The 11,475-nt window shown below is 43.2% G+C and overlaps 1 protein-coding gene across 1 annotated transcript in view; it reads left to right on the forward strand.

Moving 5' to 3' along the window:
• The first annotated feature begins 1,556 nt into the window (after positions 1-1,556).
• The window catches only part of trpc3 (transient receptor potential cation channel, subfamily C, member 3), a 30,320-nt gene continuing 20,401 nt past the window's right edge, over positions 1,557-11,475 (forward strand). Inside the window, exons 1-4 of the mRNA XM_031568845.2 lie at positions 1,557-1,788; positions 8,015-8,780; positions 9,421-9,471; positions 11,322-11,475. The exon at positions 11,322-11,475 is cut by the window's right edge and continues 32 nt beyond it. Coding sequence (XP_031424705.1) covers positions 1,634-1,788; positions 8,015-8,780; positions 9,421-9,471; positions 11,322-11,475 — 1,126 coding nt within the window. The 5' untranslated portion in view covers positions 1,557-1,633. The remainder of the gene's footprint in view (positions 1,789-8,014; positions 8,781-9,420; positions 9,472-11,321) is intronic.

Genomic DNA, 11,475 nt, shown 5'->3' on the forward strand with positions numbered 1-11,475 from the left:
CAAGATGACCTCAATTTCCGCTTGATATTTGATGTAAGGCTCCATAGGACTGTATTATACCGGTACATAAGTAACGGTAGCCAGCAGGTGTTAGCATTGTTGCTAGCATATCCGCCTCCCATGTCTGAGGTTGCAAGTTCGAGTCTGGTTCTGGACGGTGCTTGTCTACATGACACAGTTACACATGCACAGTTCCCAGGAGTGTGTGTGTGTGTGTGTGTGTGAGAGAGAGTTTGAGTCCGATGCGGAATTGTGCCTCTCAACACAACGCAGAGAAGAAGGGACTGGAGGGCAAACTCTCCCGTTACACATATATCATAACAGTATTGTCCAAAACCTCAACCCCCCCCCCCTTTTACAATAGGAGGAGAGGGACGTTCCTTGCCTAATTAGACGCACACAGTGATCTGTTCCTGGTCAGTGCACAGCAGTTCAGTGAGACAGCAGGGGTTATTGTTTTTATTGAACACCAGCCCGTATTTTTAGATGTCACTCAGGGGAGCTTGTGCTAATCATAAGAACGAAGGAAGCTCTAGAGACACTCTGGATTAGGGAAAAAACTCAGTAACATTCGTTATGTTTGAACAAGGCTACATTTCAATCATGGATGTTATTCATATGCGTTTAGTTTGTTTCACAGACACACACACACACACACACACACACACACATCACATCATACAGCACAAGCAAATACAGACATGGCACTGAGCAGAAAGGGAAAGTAATTGTTGAATATATTTAGGTTCTCTATTGGGCATGCGTCCTCTACTCCAACAATGTATATATGTAGGCTAAAGGATACCCAGGTGGTTGGGTGGACTATCCACTAATTTATGCCTCAAAGCTAACTCATGCATTAAAGCTAAGTCATGCCTTTTGGCAATATAGTTGGCAATGTCATGCTGTGAACGCTTTTTTCACATTTCTGAGAAAAAACCCGAACACAGAACTCGGCAGCTAGTTGGAACAATCGGTGTGCTTATCTGTCCTTCAAATTACCATATAACATGGAAATGCATTTGAAGATGATACCAGTACTAGTTGCTTATGAAAACATGCTTCAAAAAGTGGCAAATTGTTGCACACTGTTCCTTTAAGCAACTGGTACCCTCCAATAGGACTGCAAAAAAAAAAACGTATACCTGAAAGCAGTTTCCTTCCTCTATGTCTCACTAGAACTAGAACATCAGGCTATTTAAATCCGTAATACTATTGTCACATCAAGTGGCAGCTGTTGAAAGAAAGTCACATGTCACACACACACACTCACGCACGCACGCACACACACACACACACACACACACACGTGCGGTAAGGGGGAAACTGTTCTACATAAAATCTCTGTAGAAAACGCAGTTTATTTTTAAAGAAAGAGTCCTGCTGGCAGCCTCCATCAGCAGCGGTGAGGATGGGTGTGAGTGTGCCAGTGGTTTTGTGAAATCCCCCTTGAGGAAGATGGGCAGGGATAAGTGTCCCCCCGCTGTTCACTCGTGCAAACTACTGTGCAGTTAGGTGCTCCAACACGGAGCGGTGAGGAACGCTCCGCGGTAGGCTTCACGGCTGGGCTCAGTGTCGTGCGGCACCCGGTCCGTCGCCAGCGCAAAGGGCGAGAGGGAGAGCAGCTGTCTCTATGTCCACGAAAGGGAGAAAGTACAGCAAGAGGGTCTCGTTCTCCGAAGACGAAGATGAGCAGTGCTGGAAAGAGGAAAACGGCGGTGTGGATGCACATAACGTGAAATCCATGATGACCGTTAGAGATTCTTCAGGATATTATCGACACAATATGTGAGTGTTTGCATGAATTCAACTCATTGCAGAACCCGTGAAGCTGACTATAATGCCACTAAGTAGTTTATGTTAACAAAAATCATGTCATGCTGAGGTGTTTAAGGAAGTTTTAAAATATGTATCCGACAGGCTGTTTGCAATTGGTCCAACATGTGGGCTTGTCGTGTGTGCACGTGACATTTATGTTGACATTACGGTTAATTTGACGGTAAATATAACTTTATATGACAAAAGGTGAAAGGTTCTGAAAATATTTTGGCAAGTATTTTTACCTATGCAGCAACGCCGCAGTACCATCTAGTGGACAAATACATAATCCGCTACATATACAAGGTGACGTTTCCTTAGATTGCATTTTTGTAGTGTTAATAAAGCAAACAATGAATTGCTTTATAAAAAAAAAATATCCTCAGGTGAGTATTTGCAAACCGATTATTGATTACAACTAACATTTGCTAGTATAATCCGCTCTTGAACATTGCTGTTTAAATTTAATTGATAGTGTTTTTATTCTAAACGACCTCCTCAAATAACTGCAATATGTCGTTGGTGGAGTAGGTAGCCTATAGTAAATCAAGAACGCCAGAAGATGTGAGCGTGCATCCTGTGAGGCCACTGAAACTATCTTTGTTCATCATAAATTTTGTAATCTAACAATGTTTTGTCTTATATTGCAAATCGACACACTTTCATCACAGCAGTTTAATATTTTTGGTAATCAATGTAATCAAGCGAGAGTGATTAAAAAGTAATTTGGGAGAACAGGTAGCGTGCACATCCATTTTTCCCTCATCAGAACTGTCAACCGAAGTACTCTCAGTAAACAGGTATACTGTGTAATTGGATATTTTAAACACGCAGTTATGCTCGCTTCGCTTTAAGGGTGAGAAATAACCGTAAACGCTTTGTAGATAATGAAGTGTTTTTATGAGGAAGGGCATGCGAGGCTCAAACTGCATGCAAATGGCAGAAGAGAAGTACATGCTTTGGGAGGTACAGTAGGACAGAAAGTTCTAGAAGAAATGACCGCTATAGAGAGCACCTCCAGAGATACTGCCTGCTCAATCATACTCGCAGGGAACTTCTAATTTGTTACAAAGTTTTGAACCTTTAGAAGAGAACTGTCTCAATGATTGAAGAATGCAAGCATAGATAGGGGCATATCTCTTTTGGGCATATATATGTGTGTGTGTGTGTGTGTGTGTGTGTGTGTGTGCATAGATAGATAGATAGATAGATAGATATATGCAGGACGTTGCTGTTCGGAAATGTCTCTGTATGATGTCATTCAAATAATATCCTGAAGTACACACTAAGGCTGTCTGGAAATTCTGCTACTTAGTCAGTGGACAGGATGTTTGAGCCAGCATGTGCACTACTGGAAGCTTGTGTTTGCCATTGCATGCATCCCACCCCCAAGCAGGCAACGAACACTGGGCCAGGTGCACACCAGGTCTGGGACACTCACCATCCCCACCAACCCCAAACCCCCCCCCCCAGGCTCGGCCGCCTTCATAGCCAGCCTTCATAGCCAGCCTTCATAGCCAGCAGCCTGGAGCTGTGTGGGAGGGACATGGCAGCAGTCGTCAATCCAATTACACCGTGTTGCTGGGGGTGGTTGATGCGGCCCAGACGTCATTCCGCCCTTTCCAGTGGCTGTTACTGCCGGGCTCCAATCTGGTGGTGTTGGAGAAGGCCAGGGTGTACTGATAGTGACTGTCATTGAGCGCCCTAAACCTGACAGATTGCTCTGTACAGGAGGGTGTTTATCTCTCTGCATACTATGGGAGCTAATATTGATCTTTCATATTGTGTTATGGGATGGTTTCAGGGCAATAGTATTGCTCTTACGGTTTAATTAGTGACATAACAACGCGATGGAGGCACTATATATTCATTCACTAGATTCTGAAATTGAGGGAGTGAGCTTGTTTGTTTGTCTTTTCTTCTGAAATGTACATGTGAGCTGAAGCTCCTGTAAGCTAACGTTTCTACTGTAATCCAGGGTTATTAATCCATCAGGAGGATGTAAAGTCCAGGGTTATTAATCCATCAAGAAGATGCAAGAGACGAGCATGCATGTGCAGCAAACAATAATAGAGATTCTCCTGTGGAAACTCTGGTCTTGTAGTAGATAGCAGCAAAAGCTAACACTGTTCTATCTAAATGCTAACACTGGTAAACGCATAAATCACTTCAGAGGATATGAAAAATGGCCACCACTAAATTCGTTGGGGCCACAAGAAGGCATTGCGTTTCCACCAAGGATTTATCTCAAGGACATATATATTTTAGTACTTGTTCCACCCTCTAGTCCAGATAGCTCCAGTCACGATGTAACGAATTGCTCTTAATCTAATTATTCATTTTTCAGTGTCAGCGTGTTCTCATCATGTGTATGTTATTTTGTCTGTGATGTGATGGGAGCTACCTGTGCACTAGCTGTTACCAAGGCTAGACTCTCAGGAACTACTTTACCTAGGCCCGATTTAGGCTTTGGCCTGTCGTCAGACAAGGATGAAGGCCTGAAGCAGCCAAAAATGTAATAAAAAAAAATGTAAACTGCCAATAACATAATAACATAACAAGTTTTCCATTCTTAATGTAATAAAAGCCGATAATATAATAACTTACCAATAATGTGATAACATTTCTGAACCAATAACATTAGTGATTAGTAGAGTAGATTAACATTTAGTGCTTAATGTAATAAGTTATTACATTATTTGCTGGTCATTTCCTTATTAGCTGGGTTTTTAAAAAAATAATAAAAAATGTAATAATTGGAGTCGATAATGTAATAATATACTGTGTGTTTAAATTGTATTTATTATCAAATGTCAGACTTCCATGACTCTTACCCTTACTGATGCTTCTTTCAAATAAGTGCTCAAAATCCTGACCAATCCTGACCCCTGGATCTTGGTCCTAACTCTGAGAAAATGAATAAACACACACAAACACACACCCTCTCTCTCTCTCTCTCTCTCTCTCTCTATAGAAATGATGACTATTTATTTGTTTGTGAAACTTGAGTACTAGACTTATCTTCAGCCGAGCCTTTTACTCCTTCGCCAATTGAGTACCAAATTAAGTGGAAGCACACGTTTCCAAACACAGACAATTACTCTTATGGAAGTGGAGACACACATTTCCAAACACAGGCAATTAGTGCGACACTTTATAGCCAACAAATACTTAAACTTAAATTAAGTGTATTATTACATTATCAGCTCCAGTTATTACATGTTTTAAGATTTTTTTTAAACTGTCTAATGATGTAATGAATAGAATGTATTACATCATGTGCAAAAAGCTACTATGTTATTATAATTGTATCACATTATTGGTAAATGATTTCTTTATCAGCTTTTATTATATTATAAGAACGGAAAAAATATTATGTTATTGGAATTATAAAACATTACTGTTAGTCATTACATTATTGGCTGCTGCAGGGTTTTCTCTTTAGATGGATTCTCTTTAGTTTAGAGGGTTCTCTTTAGAACCATTTTCAGCCCTGAAGAATCTTTTACAGGAATCACCACCTGGATTAAGCCTTGCCTACAAAAGGTTATTGTTGTATCAAAAGGTTCCATTTAGAACATGCGATTGCTGCCTAGAGCCTTTTCCCAACTATGCTTTGTCATGTTAGAATTTTTTTTCCATGGACTCATTACCCAATTGCTGTTCAGATATGTAACTGTATGTAGTGTGTGTGTGGGGGGTGGTTTACATGTGTAACTGTATGTCATAAGGGGTGTGTTTTAAGTGTCAGATGTGTAACTGTATGTAGTGAGGGGTGTGTTTTAAGTGTCAGATGTGTAATGAAGGGTGTGCTTTAGGTGTCAGAACAGGACTCCTATCTTGAAATGCATTCCATCCCATCACATACCTCCTGACTGAACACAAAATGTAATTAAAAGTAGTATTCATAATTCATACAAGCTTAAATCATTTATGGTGTGGTAATCTTTAATGGGGGGTGAAGCTATTGGCAAATTCATTAGTTAAAAGGCACTGGCTGCCAGACAGGCCTAGAAGAGGATTCTTTACAGCATCATCAGAAAAGTCTCTTATTGTCATACTATGCTCTCAGGAAGGAAGGAAGACGGCAGACCACTTTACAATAAAGTTTGTATTTTATATATGTGTGTGTGTATGTATGTATGTATGTATGTGTGTATGTGTATATGTATGTATGTACGTATGTGTGTGTGTTTGTGTGTGTGTGTATGTATCTATGTATGAATGATTGAATGCATGAATATGTCACTAGTATTTGATCTGAATTGTTCTGGGTCCAAACCAAACAAATCAGCCCTCATACTAGTCACTGGGTTGTTAACATTAAATGACTTGTGACATTTGGTGAAAGGAATGAATTTGTTGAAGCGGTCACCCCAAAAGTGATATTTTAGGTGGCATGGCATGGCATGTTATAGTGTCATCATTAGAGATCCGATAAAGACTGCATAGGGAGTTCAATAATTCAGTATTAATAATCATAATGATGTGTGTTCTACTGCACAATGAAACAGCAGAAGGAACCCATCTTGAAAATAATTCCTAAACAATATGTCATTCCATTTCAAGTGTGTTCTGTAGAGGATGGAAAGCAATTCTTTTCCAGCCAAGGCCATGCGTGTAATTGTGGCAAAGCGGCCATGGCTGTCGCAGCGAAACGGAAAGGGCGTCTCCAAATTGAACTGGTGACTTTCCCACCGTAGAAGGAAGCCCAGCCATTCTCCATCTCGAAAGAGAAAAAAAAAATCCCTTCCACAGCTCCTGCTCCCTGTGATTTCATTTGGGTCATAAGCCTTCGGGACTTCTTCGTCCATCCCTGTGAAATTAATTTTCTTTGCTCAATAGGATCTTCCCCCATCTGTGGCTTGTGAGCCTGTGTCCATAAATCAATTCAGGTGCTTTTCGTAAAGCCATACATTACCCATCTCTTGTATTACGTTTAGAAAAAGCAATCGAGACTTGATGTCACACGCAAGCCTTTGACTGTTGTTTGGGGGCCTGTACTGAATGATGGGGCACAGGTAGGGTTAACAGAATCATCATTGCTCTCGGCCGGATGGTGCACTACATTTGGGGGGGGGGGGGGGGGGGGTTCTACACCACCTGGGTGAGGTTCTGCTTCCAGTGGCCGGTGCTCGTGAGCCAATGTATTTTAGACCCTTACATGTTCACAGCAGCATCCACGATTGCAGTAACCATAGGTACTATGTAAACAAAGCTTATGTTAATTAATTAAGTGAGGGTACAAGGTGTTCGTCTTGTTAGAGGACACCAGCTGTCCATGTTGTTTTAAGATGCAATAATGATTAGTGTCAGGTAAAGAGGAAAGGGAAAGACCGTCTATTGTCTATCACTTCCCCTAAAACTGGCAACAGACACTCACCTGACTAAAGCTGTGTGGTAGCATGCAACAACATGTACTTTTCACTAAACATTGTAAAAAGGTTTGTGAAATAAAGGTTGCAATCAAAGTGAGTAAGAACTTTGCAGGGCACAATGATACAGCTAGTCAATGTACAGTATCTTGGAGACAATGTGCATTTTCTAAAGTACATTATCCATAAAATGGTTCTTAGCAGATATGTTTTAAATGGTTGTAGAAAACAGCCATGTAAGCCTATTAATTATGGAAGGAAGCCCGCAAGTGGTGTTTGGCCTGGGAAGCGTGGGTGTGCGGAAGCCACCTGTGGCCAGGCTGAGGCATCTGTTGCGTTTCATTAAAATGCTCGGTGAGACCCGGGGAGTTCTCACCTCAGACGGGGTGCTGTCTCGCTCGGCCCGCTCCGCCCTCACCTCTCGGGGCGTCTCCCATGGCGACTCTCTGACTGGGACAGCTGCTGTCGAGTCGCACCTCGGCGCCGCACACCGCCCGTTGGACACGTGTCAAGAGCAGACTGCTGAGTTGGAAGCGATGTGGCCGTGCCAGGACAAAGCTACTGGCACTCTTAACAGTCATAAGACTCAAGGCAGTTTAGCAAGCGTTGCAAGTGTTCTTGTTGCTGGCTTTAAAATGATCTGTGTCGCTCTCTCTTAATCACTCTCTCTCTCTCTCATTCTCTCTCACTACCTCTCTCTCTCTCTCCATTCTGTCTCTGTCTTTATTTCTCTGTCCCTCTATCCATATCTCTCTCTCTCTCTCCTTTTGTCTTCTTCTTCTTTGTCTTCTCTCTGTCTCCTGTCTGTTTTTCTTCAGCAGGAATTCGGAGGACAGCTTCAGCCATCAGAGGATGACCATGCAACGGGAGAAGGGTCGGCGGCAGGCGGTGCGCGGGCCCGCCTACATGTTCAACGCCCGCGGCACGAGCCTGACCTCGGAGGAGGAGCGCTTCCTGGACGCCGCCGAGTACGGTAACATCCCTGTGGTGCGCAAGATGCTGGAGGAGTCGGAGACCCTCAACGTCAACTGCATGGACTACATGGGCCAGAATGCACTGCAGCTCGCGACGGGCAACGAGCACCTGGAGGTGACGGAGCTCCTCCTGCGGCGGGACAACCTGGCACGCATAGGCGACGCCCTGTTGTTGGCCATCAGCAAGGGCTACGTGCGCATCGTGGAGGCCATCTTGGCTCACCCGTCCTACGTGAGCAGCGAGCGGCTGACGCGGAGCCCCGGCGAGCTCCAGGACGACGACTTCTACTCGTACGACGAGGACGGCACGCGCTTCTCGCCCGACATCACGCCCATCATCCTCGCCGCCCACTGCCAGAAGTACGAGGTGGTGCACATGCTGCTGCTGAAGGGGGCGCGCATCGAGCGCCCGCACGACTACTTCTGCAAGTGCAACGACTGCACGGAGAAGCAGCGCAAGGACTCCTTCAGGCACTCGCGCTCGCGCATCAACGCCTACCGGGGGCTGGCCAGCCCCGCGTACCTCTCGCTGTCCAGCGAGGACCCCGTGCTCACCGCGCTGGAACTCAGCAACGAACTCTCCAAGCTGGCCAACATCGAGAAGGAGTTCAAGGTAGGAGACTTACGTCACGCTTCTCATTACAGTGCCGTTGTTACAGGGTCACTGCGCCATAGCGTCTAGTGTAACACATTAAGTAACAGTCAGTAACAGCACATTGGTACTTTGTAGTCCTGAAAAGTATTGTAATGTAATGAAGGTGTAAAGTATCGATATGTAATTAGTCTGTGAGTATCAATTTGTAGTTACACATTGATATTTAGTGTGTAACACTTGACTTGCGTGTGTTATTACATTGTAACTACGGCACTGTAATATGAAGTGGTACCAACATAAAGTACTGCTTATAAAGTACTGCTGCTACCTTGATGAGCTAACTGACTAACACTGGCCTTTTGTCATTTTTCGCTCATTTTGATCTCATTAGTCATTCATTTGTTTAGAGACAAAACATTATTTTTTTTCATTAACTTACTCTGAGATTTGTGACATCACTAAGTAACAACAGTCACAGTCATATGTATTCCCTGAAATATCAGTCATCTTTGGCGGTTGCTTGTATCTGAGAGTGGCTTAACGGGTTTCTTGTTTTCTGTTTCATGTTTTTGATTTAAACTCTTTCCTATCTCGTGTGGTATCTATCCTATATGTGTGTTTACGTGTGTGTGTGTCTGTGTGCCGTTGCTGCCACCAGGATAAAAAGAGCCATAAAAAAGAGACTACGCAGCACAATTGCTTCTCCCTGGTAAATATATCTACCTATATAAAATGCATTAATGTTGATTAATTCATAGAATGTGCCTCTGCGCAATACTTCATAATTATCTTTTCACTCCAAGGTCACCGTGTCTTTTTTCGATACTCTGCCCAGTGTGAGCTTCTGGTCTGTAAGCAGGGGAGTTGTGCGTTTGGCGCTGCAGCATTTAGATGCAGCCAGGGGACCATACTAAACATATCATGTCGAAAGGACATTTTAACTTGTCTACTTGTCACTGTTGTTGTTTTTGTTGTTGGTGGTGGTGGTGGTGACGATGTCTGTATCTGCTCTCACATTGTGTTTGTCATTGTTTTAGTCCATTGGATACATTGTTGCAAAAAACAACATGCATTTCAATAAGATGTCAGAGCATGCACTAAGATTTATGGGTAACTTTAGATGCAGAGGTCCTTACAGAGTAATGGCTTCATAACTCAATGCTGTGGTGCTGTTCCTCCGGTCAGATTTGTTATACATGTTAGTTAGCTATTTCTATTGAATATTTATACTGGCAAAATATATCACAGACAGCATGCTCCATTCCATCTGTCTCATCTTTGTCTCAAGTCACATGATCAACTTTATCAGTGTTGCCAAAGAATAGCCTCCCATTACTGACCGATGAAGTAATTGAAACAGGCAGACCTTCACCTTATCCTTGTGATATATAGGCTATAAAACCCAGAGGCCTGAGAGAATCTCAGCGAGCCTTTTCTATGTGCACATGAACATTGCACTTCATGTGGCCATGTGCTCGTATTTCTCCTCGCCGGATCTCTGATGGATTATTGCTGACTAAACAACTCCTCTGCCACGGATCTTTTTTGAGATCCGAGCGCTTCTGCCCAGACTCAGCAGTGTGCAAGGTTGCCCAGGGAAGAGTTTTTTATTTACTGCGCTGTGATATAATGCTGATTTAAACACTCTTGGGCTTCGCTTAGTATTATACCATTCTGTTTCTTCATGCCATTCTGTCTCTGCTTCCCCTCAAGTAGTCCCATTGGACAGAAGTATCCACCTTAGTGCTTAAACTGTAAACTGTATAAGCAAGCACTTTTATATTTATCTTCTAAACAGCAAACTCACATATCTACATGCACATTCACTGCGTCCAGTTAGGCAATGCATGTGCCATATTCTTGCGTGGGGAAGGTGTTTCGTTTAATTGCTTAAGTAAGTGAATGTGTTTCCCTCTCATTTGCATACCATGTGGCGATAGCGTTATCTGTGTGGAAGAGTAATTATGCTTCGTTCCGACTGTGACGGTGTTCGTGGTCATTATTTAAGTTGGCTGTTTGTGCGCCGGGAGTCTCCGTCGCGCTGCATCTTCAAAGCAAGGCTCAGCCGCTGACTCGAGTCAAAGCAAGGCTCTGCCGCTGACTCGAGTCATTTGTAATTAATTTTTTCGTGAATGCATGCAGAGGGTGACCTGCAGCTCGAACATAAATGCCGTTTAGTGAATGTGCAGAGAACTGTCTCTGTGCTTAATCTTCAAAGGCCATAGTCACATGTGCACCATGTGGTAACACACCCACTTCGATGGCTGACAGACAGCGTTTCCCTTTAGTTAAACCAAGAAACATTATGTCTGCCCATCAGTATAATCATTTTTCCTTTTAGTTAAACCAGTACCAAGAAAAAATGAATTGTATTGTGCATATATGTCTGCCCATCAGTATAATCATGTTTCCCTTTAGTTAAACCAGTACCAAGACAAATTTATTTTATTGTCGTATATGTCTGCCCATCAGTATAATCATGTGTTTTTTTGTTATTTTGATCATGATTTGTTTCAGGTTGTAATCCGTCCTTTGTTTTTCTGCATCTTTCCTCCGCAGAATGACTATCGCAAGCTGTCTATGCAGTGCAAGGACTTTGTGGTGGGGGTGCTGGATCTGTGCCGGGACACAGAGGAGGTGGAGGCCATCCTGAACGGCGACATCACCGCGGAGCTGGAGGAGGGGCAGCAGCTCCGATCCCTCCTCAGTCGCG

The sequence above is a fragment of the Clupea harengus genome, chromosome 6 (assembly GCF_900700415.2).
Source record: "Clupea harengus chromosome 6, Ch_v2.0.2, whole genome shotgun sequence".
Taxonomy (NCBI): Eukaryota; Metazoa; Chordata; class Actinopteri; order Clupeiformes; family Clupeidae; genus Clupea; species Clupea harengus.